Source organism: Spermophilus citellus (assembly GCF_964194105.1).
Source record: "Spermophilus citellus genome assembly, chromosome: 2".
Taxonomy (NCBI): domain Eukaryota; kingdom Metazoa; phylum Chordata; class Mammalia; order Rodentia; family Sciuridae; genus Spermophilus; species Spermophilus citellus.
The window spans coordinates 152,969,077-152,991,584 of record NC_138183.1 but is presented as its reverse complement, the minus strand read 5'-3'; the positions used below and the strand labels follow the sequence as shown (position 1 = coordinate 152,991,584).

Sequence of the window (22,508 nt, the reverse complement as noted above, 5' to 3'; positions counted from 1 at the left end):
CCTCCCGACTCCCTTCACCCAAGTGTTGCAACTCATGATGATTCCCAAATGAGCAAGGAAAGCTGGGTTTGCAAAGCCTGGTGAGTATAATGTATCCAGATGGGGGAGTTGAGGCTGTATGCCAGGGACAGTACTCTCTTCAATGGCCTCACCTGTGCAGGACCCTCTGCCCTCTGCCCAACAGGCCATGCTAGAGGCTGGGATCCAGGTCTCCTTGGACAAAGAGCTGGTGAACCTGGGCAAGTAGACCCTCAGGGTTCTCCCAAACGGCTATGGCCCTGGTCATGAAGACTGTAAGTGATATCTTCCCACAGGTCATCGAGTCGGTTCTGCAGCTTGCTCAGGGTCTTGCCACTGTCACCTTGTGGGAACTCAGGGGCGAAGGCGCTGTGACCTGGTGGGGGTGGCGCCAACTGCTGCTGAACTTCCTCTGTCTCCTGGTCGATGGCCTGGGTGAATGCAGCGATCTGTAGGAATGTGTCCTGGCGGAAAGCCTGGAGTTTCTGGCGTACCTCTTCTGAGAGCATCTGGGGATCCGGGCTGGCCCCCTGCTCAGCTCCGTCAGCGCTGGCGCGGACAGATGCACTGAGCTCTTCGCGCAGATGGTCCAAGTTCTGCTGGATGCGCGCGTGCAGGGCCCTGGCCTTGAGCGTGAGTTTATGAGAGAGGACCTGCACACAACGGCTAAGACGCGCAGGGCTGACGACGGCCGTGTGCGGAGCCACACTGCGGTGCAGCTCCTGCACATGGCGCCCAATGCCCGTTACCAGGCGCTCGGCGTATGGGTGGAAGAGCTCTTTGACTCGGCCAGTGTGGTGCAGCACGCTACTCTGCATCTCCTGCAGCCGGTTCAGCACTTTGTCGACACCCCCCAGCAGCTGGGCTTTGGTGTCTTCTCCCACCACGCGCAACTTCTCCTGCAGTTCCTGCGCGTGCAAGGCCACCTGCTTCATCAGCTCCATGGTGTAGGGCTTCAGCTGCTGCCTCAACCCCTCCAAGTTCCAGCCCACAAGCTCATGTACCTCCGCCATGTAGGGCTCCAGGCGCGCCCTAACCTCCTTCAGCTCCTCCTGTAGCTGCTGCCTCATGCCTGCTGGGTCCTGTGTCAGCAGAGAAGGCTCTTTCCCCTGCCCACTCAGCGGGGCCAGCTTTTCCAGTAATTTGTTCATATTGCTGAAGTCTTGCTCAAGGCTGTCTTTCAAGCTCCTGGGGAAGGACACAGACATCCATGCCATCAGTCTACTAGCCCCAGTCATCCCCTTTTCACCAGACATGGCATACTGATGATGCTCTGCAGAAACCAAGGAGGAAGGGCTGTGACCCAGGGGTTCTGGTCTTAAACCCCAAACCACTGCAACTCCTCACACACAAAGCACAAACATGTTGTACTTCCTTTGCAAGGAAGTGTTACAAGTGCCAAGACTCTCATATCCTCCTGATGTTCTGGGACTGCTGAAAGGTTCCTCTCCATTGATCTCAGGTCCCTTGCCTCCCACAGTTGGCCTGGCTATACTGATGGCAAGGCCAGGATTGGAGCTGGGGTCCAAGGATGCTGGAACCCAGGACCACTGGAATTTGCAGGCAAAGCAAGCCCTGGAATCAGGGGCAGTGCATCATTCCATAGCCCATACCCCTTTCCCTGGTCACTCACATGGGCTCCCGTGCCAGCTTCTGCTGTTGGATCTGCTCCATCGTGCCTTTGTCCCTGCTTCTCTGGCTGAAGTAGTCCCAGATGCCTTTCCGTGCCTGAGTAGCTGAAGACACTGCAAAAAGGGATGGGATGATTAGGAGCCAGGTTCTCCTCCCTCGTGGGGAGGTCCCTCAGTCCAGCCTTCACCCACACCCCTACTTTGAAGTCTGGTTGGAGACCCACCTGAAAGGAGGACCAGAGCCCAGGTGAGGACTGCAGCCATGCTGAGATTATGGACTCTTGACAAGGAGGTGAATGGAAGCCTGGTCAGGGTAAAGAAGAAAAGGAAGGGACTTGTTCTAAGGGGCTCCCTGTCCCAAATCCTGTTAACTCTTCCCTGAGCTGTGGGGAGCAGATCTGTGGTTGGAAAGGACCGACCTAGATGAATCAGGGAGGCTGGGGGAAAAGGGTGTATAACTCAGACATTTCTCAGTTCAGTCACATAGTAGGGAGTATGGAGCTCAACACCCCTGCACAGTTCCCCCCCACACACACCATCATCCCCAGATCCCAGCCTCAGAAGCAGCTCCCAGCTCCCTCACTAGCTGTCTCCCTCACTTCCTGTCTTCATGGCTGGGAAGACTGAGGCATACCCAAGGGGGAAGAAGCCACTCTGCCAAAGGGCTGAGGAAGATGTCCTAGTTCCTACTTCCTACTCTCTCCTGAGGCCTCCTGCTATCCCCTCCCTCAGGACTCTGATCCTCATCCCTCTGCTCCAGCTGCTCACCTGCTCAGTTCTGGGCACAGGGAGCAGACATTCTGCTTTATAGTCTAGGGGCCTGGACCTGTGGCAACAATCGCTTTAAGTAAATACCACGTGGAGGTTCAAAGAAGGATGACCTCAGCTACCTCCCAGCTTGCCTCAGGTCTTTTCCCTGGCACTCAGAGAGTTAATGGGTTCCCTGGAATTGGGATGCCCCAGTAGAGGTGCTTCCTAGAATGCTAAGAGTGGGGCTGAACTCACCCAGTTTCCCCCAAAACCTATGACCTGCAGCCGCCCACTGACCTGCTGGCTGGCCCACCAACAGATTGGCTATTTGTCTGCCAAGAGCCCTACTCTTACTCAACTACACAGAGACTCTGTGCCCCAGCCAGCCAGCCAGCCAGGGACAGGGTCCAGCTGCTGGCAGAGCCTGAGCATCTCAACAGCTCCCCAACAGGCTACTCAGGCAGCTAGAAAGAGACAACATTTATGGGATTAAAGACCCTCCCATCTCTCAATTTTTGAAATAATCCTTAATCTAGCAGTCAGTGATATCTGGGCCAGGGACTCTGGGCCTAAGGGATTAGAACAAGAGAAGGACTTTCCCCATGGGGAAGGCTGAACTCCATCCTTGGGCCTTTGAGGAGGGGAATCCCAGAAATCCAGATCTTTCTCTGTGACAAACTCCCTCCATATATTTATACACACCCATTCCTAAATTCCTCCTTTTGTCCCTATTTTTTTTTTTTTTTTTGAGACAGGGTCTCACTAATTGGCCTGACTTCACACTCATCATCCTCCCACCTCAGCCTCCCAAGTAGCTGATACTGTAGGTACACCACCACCACACCCAGCTGTAAATGTATCCTGAATTGATCCTCTCTTATCCATTCCCACCATTGTCATAGCCCCAGTTGTCTCTCACCTTGGTCTCATTCATAACACCCAGTGGGTCTTTCTGCAACAGTCCTGTGTATTCAATCCATCCTCTCCTGTGCTCATTTTGACCCATCTCCAGTCTGATCTCCTGCCACACAGAGTCTTGGCCTTTGCTGAGTATACCACCTCTTTCCCAAAAGAGGTGAGCCTCTGTGCTTGCTGTTCTCTCTGCTTGAAATAGCCTATCTCCCAGGGAATAATTCACTTTCTTCAGATTGACTTTGTATTTAGAATTAGGCTCAGGTGAAAATGACCAACAAGGATAAAAGGAAAAACAGAATAGCTCAAACAAAATGGAATTTTATTTCTCCATAATGTAAATTAAGCCAAGGACTGCTTCCATTTTGTTGCACTGTCATCCTCAACAAGAGGTTCCATGTCCAACTTCCAGCTCCAGCCATAAAATCCACCGCCCAGTCAGCAGGAAATAAGAAAAGAAGAAGGACGTGCTCCTTCCCATTAAAGTCACATTTCAGATATTGTTCTTACCACTTCTACTGGCATCTCATTGGCTGGAACTTAGTCACATGGCTACACTTAGCTGAAAAGGAGACTGAGAAATGTATCCTCTGGGTGACTCTATTCTCAGCTGAAAGAAAGTTTTGCTATCCAGGAAGAAGAGAAGGATGGATAGGGGGGCAATAGGAGTCCCTGCTGCACAGTTCCAATATCTCTTCTATCTTGACCCTTCCCTGCTCTGGAGACAACTGATTCCTTACTAATCGCATTTTACATATTCCTGTGCTACAGCACTTATTATTTTGTAGTGCAATGATTTGTTGAGATGACTGAGAGTTCTTTGAGGGCAGGGAATTTGTCTAATTCATCTCTGTATCCCCTACTCTGTTTGGCATAGTGCCCAATACATAGAAAGTTGTTCATTTTATTGATTAAGGAACTGAAGTTTGGGTGGGTTAAGGGACTTTCCCATCACCACACGGAGAGAGGTACAACCAGAACTGGCACCCTGGTGTTTGGCAGCATAGGACAGGATAAGATGAGCCTTCCAATCACCCATCAGACAATTGCAGGCCCAAGTGAAGAGTCAGTGTTTTCAGCAAAAGTGTCCGTCAGGTCCCTGGAGAGTAACCTAGACAGCCATTATCATCATAATATAGCAAAACTTGTGGGAGACTAATAATGTATGAACTCCAAAATTATGCTTTTTAAGTCAGATAAGACAAGTGAAGCTGGAGGGTGTGTTTAAGGTTTTCTCCTGTAACACCTATACTTTTTCCTTTCCAAAGAGTGGAAGCAAAGAACTACGAGATGGCACCATTGCAAGAGAGAGGGTGTAGATTCTGAGCTAGTGCTTGGAAGAACAACTTCCCACCAACCTGTGTCAGACTTTTCGGAATGAAAAATAAACTTCTATTTTGTTATGCCACTGAGATGTGGAGATTTATTTGCTATTATTTTATAGATTAACTTATCCCCATTAACACAGAGCCTAAAAGAGAGCAATAAGAGAAGTAGAAGTATAATAATAAAAGAGAAATAAGAGAGACATAAGCAAGGGTATTCATTAATTATAAATTCAGCTCTGAGCAATACCCAAATTAACAGTGGATTAGAAATCAGAAGTTTATTTTTTTTTTCTGTTAAAAAAAAATCCATGTCAGTATGGCAGTGCAGCATTTCTCTACAAAGCTATAAGGACTCTCAATGCCCTCTGTCTCGAGGCTCTACCATCCCTGTGTGTTGTCTTCATCCATATGACCAAAAGCAACTTACCACTGTGTCCATATGTAGCCACTAGGAAGGGGGCAGGGAGTGTACTTTTCTTTTTTTTTTTAAGGACAAAATTTTAAGTTCTCCCATCTGGCTGGTCAGAAGCAGTCACACTAGCTGTAAGGGATGCTGGGAAATATCATCTTTACTGTGAATGGCTCTGAGCCCAGTGCCCAATTAAAACTCAAGGATTCTGCCCTCATACATTGCTCGTGGGACCATATAAGTTGCAGCTGTCTGGGAAAATAGTTTGGTGACTTTTTAATGGTCAATCATGAAGTTATCCTATCACCCAGCAAGTCCACTTTTAGGTCTAATCTAAGAGCAACAAAAACATACATCTACAAAAACTCACACATGAATGTTCATGGCAACATGATTCATAATAGTCCAAAAAATGGAAACAAAATGCAGTATATCCATATATTGGAATATTATTTGGCAATAAAAGGGAGTGAAATACTGAAACCTGCTACAGCATGAATGGACCTTGAAATCATGCTCAGCAAAAGAAGTCAGTTAGTTACAAAGGACCACATGCTGTGTTATTCCATTTATATGAAGTGTCCAGAGAAGACAAATCCAAAAAGACAGAAAGTATATTCACGGTTACCTAGGGCTGAGAGCAGATGTTTAGTAGGAAATGGGAGTGTGGTGATGGTAAAAAGATTTTTTGTGATGATAAAAATGTTCTTAACTTAGGTCATAGTGATAGTTGTACAAATCTGTGAACAAGCAAAAGAAAATACCATTGCATTATCATGAATTTTATGGTATGAGAATTATATTTCAATAAAGATGTTTTGAAAATTAGAGATTCTGTAACTGAGAAAGAAGATGAGAATAGAGATACAAGGAAGCATCTCTGACGTGCAGCCTCAGCCACACCAGGAAAGAAAGGTGTCAAGAGTGAGGAATCAATGACTCCCACCATGGTAGATGGAGCTGTGTTGAAGTCATGTTTTCAGATCTTTTCTGTCTCTACTCTTTATTTTTTTACAGTCCTGATATGGAACCCAGGGCCCTGCCCATGCTAGACAAGCGCTCCACCACTGAGATACATCACTAGCCTATTTTTAATTGTATTTTGAGTCTTGGTCTCTCTAGTTGCCAAGTCTGGACTCCAACTTGCAACACACCTACCTCAACCTCCCAAGAAGCTGCAGTGGCAGGCATGTGCCACCACACCCAGCTTCTCTATCTCTAGACTTATAAGAAGCATTCCTGGTTATTTCATATCTGTCATATTCAGATTTGTAATATCTCACAAAAAGCTGGGTCCTCAAGGAGGTAATGTTCAGAGGTGGGGCCTTGGGAAAGTGATTCGATCATATGCATTTGTAATTTAATGGATCTTTGACGGGGTGGGCAGTTGAAAAAGGAGGTGGGACTCAGAGACAGTAAGTTCATATCCTTGAAAAATATCTTGTCCCTGGGCTTATCCCCTATGACTCTCTCTATATATTTCCTGGCTTCCATAAAGTATCTGTGGGGGGCCACCCATGAGCAGTGTTAGGGAGCCTCTCTCAGCCTTGAGCCAAGGGGGTGTTGGTCTGGGGTTGCACGCTGTCTAGGCCTCAACCTTCACTAGGAAAAGAAGTCTGCTTTCTCAGAGCTCTGGACCTGGGTGTTACTCATTGGGACTAGGTCAGCCCACCCCTGCCTTATTTGGTGAAGAACATTCTATCAAAAGTCCTTTGTTAATTTCCTTATAAAGGGATTCCAGGTGCATGCTCTCTCTTTCCAGAGTGGAAACTGACCCTTAAGGTCAAAGAGCCATTCTGCCCTTGATTTGATTATTTATTTTTATGTAGTTCTGGGGATCAAACTCAGTGCCTCATGCATGCTAGGTGAGTGCTCTACCACTGAGCCACAGCCCCAGCTCTGCCCATGATTTGAAAAACCACTCTCTGTGTTGTGTGATTTTTCGCCACTTTCTTAATGTTGCAGCCAGCTCTTTTAAACCCAGTTGTGGGTGAGAGTGATCAGTTTTGCTCCACCACGCTTTCCCTACCATGATATTCTGTCTCACTATGGACCTTAGAAAGAGCAGACCTCTGAAACCATGTGCCAAAATAAATAAAATAAAATTTTCCTTCCTTTAAGTTGATTCTTTCAAGTATTTTGTCACAACAACAGAAAGTTGACAAACACATTTCATTAGGATGGCTATTATTTTTAAAAGCTAAAAAAATACAGAAAATAGAAAGTGTTGACAAAGAAGTGGCGAATTGGAACACTTGTTGATTGTTGATGGAAAAGTAAAATGGTACAGCCACTGTAGTACCTGGCATGATGGTTCCTCAAAAAACTAAAAATAGAACTATCTTAAGATTCAGCAATTCCACTTCTAGTATACAAAAAAGATTTGCACGCTAATGATCAGAGGAATATTTTTCACAATAGCCAAAAGGTGAAAACAACCTAAAGTTGTTTTCATCAACAAATGAATGCAGAAACAAAGAAGTGGCGAATTGGAACAAAATGTGGTGTATACGTACAATGGAATATTGCTCAGCCTTAAAAATCGAGGAAATTCTAACACATGCTACAACATGGATGAACCTTGAAGTCATTATGTAAGTGAAATAAGCCAGTCACAAAAAGACAAATATTGTGACTTCCCTATGTTAGGTACATAGACTGGTCACATTTGTAGAGGCAGAAAGTATAATTGTGTTTTTCCAGGGTCTAGGGAAAGGGGTGTTATTACTTAAGGGGTACAGAGTCATGTTTTGGAAAGATGAAAAAGTTCTAGAGAAGGACAGAGTAGTGATGTTGCACAACAAAGTGAATATACTGACTTCTGCTAAACTATACATAAAAAATATGGTTAGATTCACATGCAGTGATGCGTACCTGCAGTGAAACTACTCAGGAGACTGAGGCAGAAGGGTCACTTGAGTCCAAAAGTTTGAGGTCAACCTGGACAACATAACAAGACCCTGTCTCTTAAGGAAAATAATAATTAAAGGTTAAAATTGTAATCTTTATGTTATGTTTATTTTATCATGCCAAAAATATGTGGTACCATAATGTTTTTTTATGAGAACCCAAACATTAGGGGATTAGGCTTTAAAATATAGCTACCCTGGATTGTCCGTTTGCAAATCAGCACCATAACTACCTGTTTTAGTCAACTTTGTGTGGTTGTGACTGAAAGATATGACAAGAAAAAGTAGAGGAAGAAAAATTTATTTTGGCTCATGATTTCAGAGGTTCAATCTATGATTAGCCAAATCCATAGCTCAGGACTTGAGATGAGGCAGAACATCATGGTAGAAGGGTGTGGCAGAGGAATGCAGCTCAGGACATGACAATCAGAAAGCAGAGAGAGCTTTGCTTGCCCCCGACAAAATATAAATCCCAAAGGCATGCCCCAGTGACCCACCTTCTCCAGCTATAACCTACCTGCCTACAGTTACCACCCAGTTATTCTGTATCCATGGATTAAGTTAAATATCTCACAATCTAATTTTTTCACCTCTGAAAATTCTTGCATTGTCTCACACATGAGTTTTTGGGGCACACCTCATATCAAAACCATAACACCACTCCTTCTAAGTTCTTTCCTGTGATGCAGAAGAGGCTCTGGGAACTACATTTCCCAAGAATCCCCTTCTCTCCATGGGCCCACGTTAGAGTCAACCCATGTGAAATGAAAAAGAGGAGAGGCTATTATTTTTCACTGGCAATTTCTGATAGACGTGTGGACAGACTTGGCATTTAAACATCTTCTAGATGACCTCCAGAGGGATCATACTGACTGTTATTAAAGACTGAGATAATTAGAGGAGCTTCCCATTTATAGCCACTCACAGGTGAACTTTTGGGAATCACTTCTTCAGTACTGCAAGCTGAGGTGGTCACTTCCCCAGCCCTTCCAATAGTTTTATAAAACTTTGATTTTCTGCATTAAAGTTTTTCATACTTGAAGTACATGGAGTGGCTTCTGTTTTTTTCTGATTGAACCTTGGTTAATGCAATGAATAAATGTAAGACACACTCAGGCTTTCTTATTTGAAGTGTAATTTTAGTGCATAACATGTTTGGGTTGCTTGGAGCTATGTATGTGTTATGAGGCGTGTGTGTGTGTGTGTGTGCGTGTGTGTGTGTGTGTGTGTGTGTTAGAGATGAGTTTTATAAGTAAAATGTGGCCCAACTGGCAATTTCATGTAGTTTTACCTAACAAAATATATATTTATGTAGTTTAATCCATCTGATTCACTCAGTGCCTAGATCAGTACTCAACACATCGCTAAGGAAAAATAAATATATGAACTACTTTAAAAGCAATGAAGAATGAAAATATTAGACCATGAAAAATGGGAGACATCAAAGTTAAAGCATTCTATAGTCTTTGCATTATCCAGGAGACGATAGAAATATTGATTATCTTTGAACTTCTTGGGTCAGGCAAGAATACTAAAATTTTTAAGACAACCCATTAAAAGAATAGAAAGAATAGATAATTTTCAAACAAGTATATAGGGAGAAGAGACGAAAGAGCATCAGATTGACTTCTAGTAAAGAATGACGAATTGATCACATCCATTAGCCTCTGCTCTTTCCTGAAATCCCAATAAAATTGGCATTAAAGTGCACTTTAAAAAAAATACATAAACTCACAAGAAGAATAGAAAAGGAGACAAAAGCAACAGCATTTTGGAAGCTGGGAAGCTTCCAGATGGCCACACCCTAGTAACCAGGCGCATCATTACCAATGACTATTGAAGCAGCAAAAGAGAAAGCCAAGAAGTCCTCTGATCTGCACATCCAAGCTCCCTAAAAGTTCAGAGATAGCGGCAACAGATTCTTCTGGAAGCATGGGTAACAATGAGGCTAAAACTGTAGCAAATGTTTAACAGTCTGATGGGGAACTGATGGGGAAGCAGCTGTCTTCTTTGAATTCTCAGCGAGGTCATTGTCCCTCCCCCAAAGCTGCAGGAAACCAGAGGTTTATTCTTGGGAAAGGGTTTAAGAGTGGGTCTCTGGCCCGTCGAAAATTAGATATTGCTGGAGGCCAGGGTTTTTGTGCTAAAAAAAAATACATATTATTTTTGAGACTCCTCTCTCCACACATTATTATTCCCCTCATATGCTGGCCAGGTTGATTTTACCTTATAGGAAGGAGATGGGAAGAACTTTCTTCCTGAGAAATTTGACTAGCCTCAGAAAATAGATCTTAAAAGTAATAAACTCCTGAGGATTGCTTATGGTCCAAGCAGTCTCTTCAAGAGTCTGTTTTCTTCTAATTTTCTAAGAAAATCTTCTATACCATAGAAAAGTTGAAAAAAACAAAACCAGTGCAATAATCACCATTATACTTATTGCCTGGATTTAGTGATTCTTAATATCTTGACATATTTGTTTTCTTTCCCCATATAAGTATTATATATGTATGCTTAACCATTTGGAACCATTTGGAAGTTACAGATAGCATTCATGTTTCCTCTGCATAACTTCAATCCTCATATCCCAAAAAATGAGGACATTCTTTTTTTAAAAAAACATACAAACTCATGTCTAAGAAAACTAACAATTCCATAATATCATCCAACATGCAGCCTGAGTTAAACTTTCTCCATTCATTCTTTTAAAAAGATTTATATTTCTTAAATCAAGATCTAATCAAAGTTTGGGTACTGCATTTGGTTGTTAAAAACCACCACAAAGTATTCCTACTTTGTTTCTTAATGGCATTAATTTTGGGGAAAAGACCAAACCAGTTATCTTGTAGAATTTTCTCTATTCTTAATTCATCTGATTCTTCATTGTATTACCATTTGCCTCATTTCTCTATCTTCTGTTGTCCATAAACTGGAATATAGGTCTAAAGGATCCACTATGCTCAAATGTTTAAAGTACTGGGGTCAAGAATTTTTTTTGAAGCATTGCGGAAATCGAACCCAGGGCCTCACACATGCTGGGCAAGTGCTCTTCTACTTAGTTACAACCTCAGTCCCGTTGGATAAGAATTTTTTTTTTTTTTGTACTGGGGACTGAACCCAGGAGTGCTTTACCACCGAGCCACATTACCAGACACTTTTATTTTTTATTTTGAGACAGGGTTGCCCTAAGTTGCATATGGCTTCCCTAAGTTGCTGAAACTGGTTTTGAATTTACAATCCTCTTGCCTCAGCCCAGGAACTGTGGGGATTACAGGTGTGTGCCACGGCAAGAATATTTTATTTTATTTTACTTTATTTTATTTTGGAGGGAGTACCGAGGATTGAACTCAGGGGCACTCAACCACTGGGCCACATCCACAGCCCTATTTTGTATTTTATTTAGAGACAGGGTCTCACTGAGTGGCTTAGTGCCTCGCTTTTGCTGAGGCTGGCTTTGAACTTGCATCCTCCTATTGGCCTTCCAAGCTTCTGGGATTACAGGCATGTGCCACCACCCTCGCTATGACAAGAATATTTTAAAGTTGAAGTAGGAACTTCACATTACATCACACCAGAAAGCACACAATGTCTGCTTTCCCACTATCGGTAATCTTAGATTTCACCGTTGGTAAGGCAGTCACTAATCAGATCTCTTGGTTGAAAAGATGTTATTTCCTTTTGTCTTTAGTAATTACTGGAATTATGTCCCTTAGTATCCCAACATACTTGGCAACCTGATGAATTTAAGATATGAAATATTATTCTCTCTGAAGCCTCACTTACATTCCTATTTCCCTCACTCTGTTTTCTCTCGCAACATGCAAGTGATAGTTTCTCTTAGTTTCTGATCTGTTTGAGCCTCACAGTCATCTTTTTATTGGTGGACATTGTGTTGTTTTCAATCATTTTTCTATCACTGTGACAAAATACTGAGAGAATCAACTTAAAGAAGGAAAGGCTTATTTGGCTGATGGTTTAGATGTTTCAGTTCCTTGTCACTCACATGGCCCTTTTGTTTTGGGACTGTAGTGGCACAGTACATCATGGTGGAAATGCACAGTAGAGAAAGCCTGTCCACTTCACGGTGCAGGAAGTGAACCAGGAATGGGCTAGGGTTGTGTTATGGTGTAAATGTGAGGCATCCTTCAAAAGCTTATGTATAAGACAATGAAAGAAAGTTTGGAGGCAAAATGATTGGATTATGAGAACTTTAACTTAATCAGTGCATCCATCCACTAATATGGGTTAATTGGGGGCTAACCATACATAGGTAGGTGGAAGGTAACTGGAAGAGGCGGGTCTTTCCTTGGGGGTTTATATTTTGTCCTGGGTAAGTGGAATTCTCTCTCTGCTTCCTGGTTGCCATGTTCTGAGCTGCTTTCTTCCTGCACACCTTCCTCCAGGATGTTCTGCCTTGGAGCAATGGGATCGACCATCTATGGACTGAGACTTCTGAAACCAGGAGCCCCAAATAAACTTTCCCTCCTCTATGTTGTTTTTATCAGGTCTTTTGGTCACAGTGATAAAAAAAAAAACTGAATAACACAGGTCCAATATCCCTTCAAGGGCACACCCCCTATGACCTAATTTCATTCCCCTAGGCCTCACGTCCTAAAGATTCCACCAGCTCCCAGTAGCACCATGGGCCAGAGACTCAGCCTCAACACATGGGCTTGGGGGTGTTTCAGATCCAAACAATAGCAGTATAAAAAATAATGCCATAATAAATGATTGTATGTGTATATTGTTTCATTCATATTTGTGGAGATGTACTTTCTGGAAAGATGCCTAGAAGTGGGATTATTGGATCAAGCATAAATATGTATTTATTATTGGCTTTTGCCAGACTCCTCACTGATGGCATTGTGCTGTTTTGTATATGTGTAAACCACAGGTGAAAATTCTCTCCTCCCATTGCCTCTCCAAAGGCTGTGTACACAATTTTGAAAGTATGTATGATAATCTGACATGTAAGAAGAGGTATCTTCACGTGTTTCTCCTATGATGAAATACATATTCTAATCTTACTTATTTCTCCTATTTTAACTAAATCTGGGATATTTTCTTATCTTTAGTAGTTATTTGACCTTTTCTGTTTTGCCTGTGTATTGGGCTCACTTTCTATTGGAATTTGGTCTTTTTTTTTTACTTGTAAGAGTTGTTTTGATATAAGGAAGATTAATACCTTACTGATAATACAAATTGCAAATAGTTTCTTTTAGTTTATCATCTCTTTTGACTTTACTTAATATGGTTTTTTTTTGCCATGTAAAACATATTTATTTTTATATTGATTTTTTTTTTTTTTTAGTACAGGGGATGGAACTCAGGGTACTTAAACACTGAGCTACATCCCCAGCCCTTTTTCTTGTTTTTTATTTAGAGACAGGGTCTCACTGAGTTGCTTAGGGACTTTCTAAGTTGCTGAGGCTGGCTTTGAACTCACAATACTCCTGCCTCAGCCTCCTGAGCCACTGGGATTAGTGGTGTGCACCACCACGTCCAGCTTGTTTTCGATTTTTTTGATTGTTGTTTTGGTTTGTTTTTGTTTATGTTTTTTTTTTCCTTCAGAGTGAAAAAATGAAATGAAGGTGGAGTTGAATGAAGGTGAAGTTGAATGAAGGAAGTCTACAAGGTCCAATATACTCTGGTTTTTATTTGTACTGACTTGTAGACCTGTTAGACTCTTTCAACTATGTGCATTTTGATTTTTTTAAAAAATGCAAATTTTATAAAATATATAAAATTGTTTCTTAAAAGGAACACAAACCCAATAAAAGGATGGCAGGATGATAAAAGAAGCCAAGAAATGTCCTGGTAAATAGAAAATAAAAAATAATGTGATAGAGGTAACTCAGTAAAAACAGTAAAATTAAATAGATCAAGGACTTCCATAAATTTTGCCACTTATTAGTTCCAGGATCTTCATAGGTTATTTAACTTCTCTGTGTCTCAGTTTCCTTATTTGTCAAATGAGAATAAGGATAGTACCTACCTTCAGAATCTAGGAAAAATAATGCTTTATCTGTTTATTTATTTTTGGTACCAAGGATTAAACTTAGAGGCACATTACTACTAAGCTATACGTGCAGCCCTTTTTATGTCTTATTATGAGGCAGGGTCTTGCTAAATTGCCCAGGCTGGCCTAGAACTTTAATCTTTCTGCCTCAGACTTCTGAGTAGCTGGGATTACAGGCATTCACCACCATGCCTGGCTCCTTAATATAGCTTTTAAAAACAGCAACCAGTAACAGGTGCTGTATAAGGGTTTACTATTGTTATTGTTGTTTTCAGATTTGATTTTCTAAAACTTCCAGTTATTTGCTATTTATAAGAAGCATACCTAAAATATAATGTCAGCAAAAGGTTAGCAAACAGGAGGTATGAAGAGACTTTAAAAAGACAAGCAAATATTAATCAAAAGAAGCAGGAACATAATATAGTATCAGAACAAATAAATTCTGAAGTAAAAAGGATAAATCAGATCATTGATTAATGATTTAAAAAAAAAAGTTCACTAGGAAGATACAATTCTGAACCTAAGAAATAGCTTCAAAACATAAATTTTTAAAAGCTGTGGCATCCCAAAGAGAATTTGACAAAACTAGTGGGAGATTTTCATACCATTTTCTCAAAATTTAGAATTGCAAGAAAAAATAAGAAATTTGAACAATAGTTTATAAGCTTATTATAGCCCAGGAAACAGAAAAGATTTACCTCAATTGAGCACATACTAGGCTTCAAGTAAAATTGAAACATCTTTTATAATAGTACAAGACAAAACAAAACACCTTTTTAAACGCCATCCATCAATAAATGGTCAGATAAATCACTTCACAAAATGAAATGGTGTGTAGCTGGCAAGAATGAACACGCCTAGTATACATGCTTTAATGTGGATGTGACTCAAAAGTATAGTGTAAAGGGAAAATAACCAAGCTTCTGAAAGACACAAGCAAGATTATATTATTTACATACATTTTTATAACATGTAGAACAGTACTACCTATCAGTTTGACTACATAAATATATGCAAATTCATACAAAATCCAGAATGGAAAGGAGACTCAGCACCTTCAGGCTGGACCCAGGGAAGAGGAGAGCAGAGGAGGAGAGAAGGAAGGAGTCAGAATTGGGGAAAGACCAACCAGGAGTTGAATTACATCTGTCATGTTTTATTTCTTTAAAAAACAATTCCAGAACACAAATGTCAAAACACTAATATTTGTTAAATTTTGGTAACAGATACATAGATGTCAGTTATACCATTAGGTACTTTGGTATATGCTTGAAATATCTCATTATAAAAATTTGAAAAGGAAGGTGAATTATATCAAATCACTGGGGCTCTCACTTTACCAAGTGGGAAAGGGGCTGGGGAACATGCAGGGATTTTTTGCCCAAAGAGGCTCCTATTGAACCAGGGAAAGCAGATGCAGTGGAGGGTAGGGCGTAGAGGTCAGAGAGCAGAAGACTGAGGCAGAATGAAGGCAAGAGGGGGTGATGAAGCATTGGCTCCCGCTACCTGGGAGCACATGGAAGGCCCACCGCAGCCTGGCCCACTAGAGGTTGGAGGCCTTGACTTCCTGGTACACAGAGCATAATTCTCTCCAACGGGGCTCCAGAGGGTGAGACTGAAAAATCACCCCCCAGATTCATCCTGAATGAGGTTCTGCCAGGCAAGTGGAAAGGAAGGGGAAGGGACAAGGGCCCAGGGTACTTAAGACACCTGGAGTAACCGTGGGATGGGAAAGATAGGAGGATGAAGCCCAGTGTGGGGGTGCGTAAGGGAAAAATGGGGTAATGGGGAGGACAGGCCTTGTGCTTGGTGAAGAGGATGGTGTCAGAGGTGGAAATGGTCCAGGTCTCTAGCCCACACATGTGTGGTCAGCAGAAGGGAGACGGAGAAGAAGGCCACTGACTTTGAGGAGTTGAGAAGTAAAGGTTTGGATAGATTTTCCCCACAGATTTTGAGCTCACTGCAAGGACAACAAGCCCTAGGGGGAAGAGAGAGATGGTCAGCTAAGAGCCAGGTGCCTGAGTCTTCAGAGAATGTGGAAGTCAGCAATGAGGGTGAGAAGGGGAGGGTGGCTGGAGGGAACCAGCCTCCAAGACGTCATGGTCTGGAAACTTCTCTGTTGTGCTGTGGGGACAACCAGGGAGCAGGTCTTTCCATGAGCCAATTCCAGGTCTTTCATCCTCTGAAGACCAGGCTCCACTGAAGGCAGGAAGTAGAGGGAGAGGTCCAAGCAAGGTCCAAGACTCCAAGGTCCAAGACTGTTCTAAAGAGCAGGAGGAAAACTGGAGGAGTAGACCTTGGGGATACAGGGCAGGGAGGAAAAGCAAAGAACAATTCAGGAAGGAGAGGGAGGGAGTTTGCTTTGCCAGGGAGCCTTCTGTTCTGCCACCAGGATGATCAAGATGTGAGCCACCGTGGGCTTAGATGAGAGGTTACCTTTTGTAGAAGAAATATCCAAAGTCTTGAAAAAGGTGGCCGCTGGCACCGAGGCCCACATGGTTGGGACCTGGAGGCGGGAAGCCACAAGCTGTGTGCCAGATACCATCCCTCAACCTGGAGAGAAATAAGACGCAAACCCTAACTTGAAGCACTGGGGAGAGGATCACGGACTCCATGTGGCTAGGGCATGGTCACAGCCTGGGAAGGGACCTGGGCACTCCCCAAGTCTCTTGGCCTTCCAGAATCTGACCCAGGGAGGTTTGAAAAGACTGAGTGACAATAATTTTTCTACAGAGCACCTACCATGCACTGGTATTTATCCTGATTATTGGTAATGCTCAAGTCAACAGTCCAAGGTAGGCATTGGACTCTTTTTATTTACAGAGAAACTAAGGATCAGAGAGGTTCAGTATCTTGTCCAAAGTCTTTCCCTGGGCCAATCCCAGGTATTTCTGCCTCCAAAGTCCATGCTGCAAGCACTGTCTCGTGTTCCAGAGCTAAGAGATAAGAAAAACCACAACAAGAGATAATAAAAACCACAACTGGGAGAAGTCAGGGACTCTCTGTGCTCAGGAGGAAGCTAGGTCTCGATCTGCTCACCCAAAGCATTTATGATTTGGGAGAGAAGAGGGCTGTGGAAATTCAGGGAAGCCAGATCTATGTGTTGGTGATATGAGCAAAGGAAATATAGCTCAGGGCCATCCAGGGAAGGGATGGCCCAAGAGCGGCTGCTCAGTAGCCACCAGGGATGGAAGTCATCTCTCCTACTTTGTCCCAATCTGCTCCTGAATATGCCTCCTTGGTGCCCCTTCCCTCCCTCCTGTCCCCTGAATAAGCAGAACCAGCTCTAGCTAAAGCCAGGATGCCAGGTCCTCAGGCTTGCTGCTACAACCTATTTGCCCTCCCAGACCATGACCCATGGTGTCTGGGAGGTGCCCACAGCTCAGAGTTTGGGTCAGGACACCCGCTGGTGGCGTAATGCTGGGTGGGAGCAGTGACGTGGACTGTGCCACCACGAGATGTCCTGAGCACACTGAGTCAACAGAGTAGCGTGCCAAAAAAAAAAAAAAAAAAGATAAAAATTTTAATTATTTATTTGTTCAGGTTTTGTTTCTACAGACCAATCTTTATCACCAAAGACTTGAGGCTCCTGGAAATGAAAATCAAAATGATGACAAGAAGAGGATGGGGGAAATAAAGAGAAACTTAAGACCAGGGAAAACGAAAATAGTAGCAGAAACTTATGACCCGATACAGAATACAATCACAGAAGCAATAAGAGATGACAAATGTATAGGAGTTGACCTCCACATTGGCTTTGAGTTTCCTGGAAAGCTTGAAAGAGGGAACTTCTGTTACATCATTGTCATAATCAGAAAGAAGGAGACACACCAGATTCACAGGGAAATGAAAGCTTCTCCAAACACTGATTTGCCAAATACGTATCTCGGTGGAACTTTTTATTTATCTTTTAATTTATTTTTAAGAGCTGGGGTCTTGCTACCTTGCCCAGGCTGGTCTCAAACTCTGGGTCTCTGCATTCTGAGTAGGTGGAACTGCAAGAATGTGCCAATAAGCCTGACTTTCTGAGGGACTTTATATAAAAGGTCCTTTGAGTTATATTAAAAAGTCACTGGCTGGGGGTAGAGCTCCGTGGTGAAACATGTTCTCAGTATGTGCAAAGCCCTGGGTCCAATCTCCAGTGCCAACACACAAAAGTCACTGAGAAAGGGTGATTTTGCAGAAGATCTTGTTGAGGTGTTCCAACATGATCCATGGTTTAAATTAAGCATGAACTTCTTGAGTATGAGGTCTAAATTGTTGAGATATTAAAATATTACCCAAAATTAATATGTAACTTTATATTTTGTCCATATTAAAAAAATGAAATATAGAAAAGGTATAAATCTCAGATAATAAAATAGGAAAAAAAACCCCATAATTCCACCATCAATACTAGTATGTTCTTCCATATTACTTTTATGGGTACATGTTTATATGATTTTTTGTTTTTGTTTTTGTTTTTTGTAGTACTGGGGATTGATCTACCACTGAACTACATCCCAGGCTTTTTATTTATTTTTTGTTTTTGAGACAGGGTCTCGCTAAGTTGCTAAGAGTGTCTTTGAACTTATGATCCTCCTGCCTGAACTCCCAAGTCACTGAGATTACAGATGTGTGTCACTACACCTGGCTTACATGTGGTTTTTTTTACAAATTTATTTTTCTGGGATCAAAATGTTTTAGAAACCTAATTTATCATTTAAAGGATATATCATACACATATACAACCATATCAATAAATGTTCACTCATGAGATGACTTTAAATAGATGATAGCATGGACATACAGTCATTTATTTAATAATCTCCTCTTGTACTTTATAGTGTTTCTAAGTTTTTAAATTATAATATATTTTATTTCATAGCATTGCAATGATCATCCTTATAGCTAAATACATGCATTCCATGATAAATGTTTAAATGGAAGAAAGTTTTTCTGGACAAGCACATTGCTGTCCATAACCCCTCTACCCTAATGTTGAAGACCTCCCAAGTGGTCATAATCAATGAGACTTAGAGGAATGAGGCATCACAAAGCCTTTGGTCATCCGTGGATTTCCAGAAAACATGGCAGATTGAGTGCATGTATCTAATTTCACTTTTCCCTGAAACCCTCCTAAAACTACTATGGAGAATGGATTTTGTTCATTTGTTTGCTTTTTAGGGAACATGTAAGCCCCATAATGGACAGGAAGAATAGACAAAAAGACCACAGCAAATTTTTGGAAACACAGGAAGCAGATGGACCAGTTGCAACAGATTTAGCTGGCCTGAGAACGCTGGTCTTAAGCTGGCAGTGGGTGACAATGGGCTGGCATATGATGAGCACCCACACTAGATTCTCAAAAGGCTTGGGGATTGTAGCAGAACTGCTACTGGCTTGTGCTGCCCCTGTGTTTGAAGCAGTCTCCTTCTCCAGACACTCTACTGCCATCTGCCAGCAATTTGCTATAATAAATTTACAAATACATAATATGTGCCACATGAGAAACATGTCCTCAGAATTGGGCGGTGCACAGCCCTGAACTGGAGGTATCAGTTGCCCATAAAAGTGGAGATGAAAATAAGAAAAATGGACTGCAACTATTTAAGAAGAGCTTAGAACCTGAGCTTTCATCCTGTGGAAGATTGAAAAGGTTTATTCTCTGAAAAGGAAAAGACTGATCTTTGGAAAGAGGAAATCAGGCAGAATTGAGGGTAGGAGTCCTGTACTACAAACAGAAGAACTAAATCAGGATCCAGGCCTGGTGGCACGTGCTTGTAGTTCCAGCTAATGGGAGGCTAAGGTGGGAGAATTGCTTGAGCCCACAAATTTGAGACAGCATGAGCCACATAGCAAGATCCTGTCTCAAAAATAATAACAATAGGGCTGGGGATATAGCTCAGTTGGTAAGAGTGCTTGCCTCACATGCACAAGGCCCTGGATTCAATCCCCAGCACCACCCACAAAATAATAATAATCATCATCACAATAAGATAAACCAAAATATACGTTCTCTATATGTTGAGTCCCCATCCCGCTGCTTCAACTGGACCCTAAGAACACTGGTATCCAGGTCTTTACCTTCTATGTAGAATAGAAGGAACTTCTTAGGGCAATGACCAGCTCAGAAGAAAGACCTGAAGGTTTTTACATGGGGGAGGATTCTTCCAGCTAAACATTCCAGGGGCTCACCCCACAGTGAAGTTCATAGTCAATAAGCTACTACTTGGAACTTCCAATCACCTTTAAATTCTCTACCATTGCCAGGCACAGTGACTTGCACCTGGAAATCCCAGCTACTTGTAGGTTGAAGAGGGAGGACCATGAGATCAAGGCCAGCCTGGGCAACCTAGCAGGACCCATCTCAAAAAGAAAAAAAAAATCCCCCCCTCTTAAATGTAAGCAAACAACCGAAGATTACCAGTTATTTCACAAATGATCCTAACATGATAGATAGAGCCCCAATCAAAGAAAGAAACACTGGAAAAGGAACATGGAAAAAATGGAGCCTGTGCAAAAAGAACATTTTCAGGGGCATTATATTGTCAGAGAATTAAAAGAACACATTACATTGATGAAAAAAGAACAGGATGCTATAAAAGAACATTTGAAAATCAATACTGATATTAATAAAAACACTTGCAAGTGTTTTTATTTTTTTAAATGACAGCAGAAATAAAAAACTGAATAGGGGGTGAAGAAATATCCCAGAAAGGAAAGCTTATGGAGATTGAAGATGTCAGAGAAAAGATAAGAGTATTAAAAGGCCTGTCCAGAAATGTCCTATTGTTGGAAGAGATAAAGAAAAAGCACTCCAATTCCCCAGGAAAACAATTTCAGCATTATCTGGTAAAGATGAACCATATATCTAAGCAAGAAAAGATTTAAAGCCATTCATTTAATTCAACAAATATTTACTGAGAACCTACCTAAGTTCTAAACATTGTGCTAAGCACTGACTATATAAGAATAAACAAGATAAACAAGACCTCTGCCCTCTCAGAAACCAATCAAGATTCTTTGTCTCCAAGCGTCTGTGAAGTACAGTGTATCTCTGGCTCAATTGTCCCTGTAAGCTTTGGGGTTCATGGAAGAGTCTTTGGGCAGATTTCCTGCATGCAGAATGAATAAGTAAAGGACTAATTATCCTGTGGTTTGAAAGAGTAAAAATAAGACTCAAGTAGAGAAAATGCATTGAGAAAGACTAAATTTAATTTTAATACTTGTTGAACTGAAAAGTCAAAATAAGACTAAAACATACAAGCTATATTGGGAAAGAGTTCATTGTTTTCCTTGTTTTATTTTTTTGGATTTTGTTTGTTTGTTTGTTCAGTTGGTTTGGTTAGACTCTTTTGCAATACTAGGGATTAAACATGCACATTCTAAGCAAGCCCTCTACCCTCTGAGCTACATCTCCAGCCCTTTATTTAGCAAGACAAGGTCTTGTTAAGTCACCTAGGCTGAACTTGTGATCCTCCTGCCTCAATCTTCCGAGTTGCTGGGATTATAGGTGTGCACCACTACATCTAGCTGAGAAAGAGCCAGTTTAATTTTATATTATTTAACAAAGTCAAAGACAGAATGAATTGTTTTGGGAGCTTGTAAATTGCCCATCTGTAGATTAAGCAGGATTTATTTAGTTAACAATTGAATGGTGACCGTGAGCCTTGCTCTGTGGTAGACTCTATGTATGAGTTAAATCTTATTGCATAACAAATCACCTCAAAACTTAGTGTATTAAGGCAACATAAAACATTTGTAAACTGTCACCAGTTTACAACGTGGTGGGCAAGTTGGTTCTAGCCGTTGGATATCACCATTTATCCTAGCTGGCGAACTAATACTGGATTCACAAAATCTGACTATTCCAATAATTTAAGAAAACAGTAAAGAAAGCATGCAAACACACAGAAGTACCTTTTCAATAATCCAAGACAGCTCTCTGACCTTGGGGGTCCATGGAAAGAGAGAGAGAGAGAGAGAGAGCCACTGGAATTCTTTAGTCTTATATAGGGGACACACAAGGGGAAGTTCCATGGAACATTCTACCCCCAAAAGAGCAAAGGAGTAGGATTACAAAGGAACAGGTGAGTGTAAATCAACCCCTCTGGGTGATGCCTATTCCCGGAGCCACGCCTCTGAGTGGAGGTAAAGCCCAATTTATTGAGGGAGGTGGGATGGGTGGGAGGGCAATAATTGTTCAGTATCTCTTGCTCAGGACTTAAGGGCGTATATTTTCGTCATGGCTCCGGACAGTTGAACTTCAATTCCTCCATCCTTGGATCTCTCCACAGGGCTGTTTGAGTGTCCCCAGACATGGTTGCTGTTGGAGGCTAAGGTGGAAGGATAACTTGAGCCCACAAATTTGAGACAGCCACATAGCAAGATCCTGTCTCAAAAATAATGAGAATGGGTCGACTTCGGCTGGGCTTCAGCGCTTGAGCGGAGATTGTGGCGTCTTCAGGTTTGAGGAAACTCGAGCTCCGGTCAGGATGATTGAGGTTGTCTGGGGAAGAAAGTCTGCGTAAAGTGCACCGATGACACTATCGG

General features: G+C 42.1%; 1 protein-coding gene across 1 annotated transcript; it reads right to left on the bottom strand.

Annotated features, from left to right (window-relative positions):
* Positions 1–251: 251 nt before the first annotated feature.
* APOA5 (apolipoprotein A5) lies at positions 252–2,261 on the bottom strand (the record flags this gene model as incomplete). Its single annotated transcript, XM_081280590.1, is given in 4 exon segments — positions 252–1,206; positions 1,652–1,763; positions 1,874–1,952; positions 2,235–2,261. Coding segments are annotated over 4 exon segments (1,173 nt in total).
* Between the last annotated feature and the right edge of the window lie 20,247 nt (positions 2,262–22,508).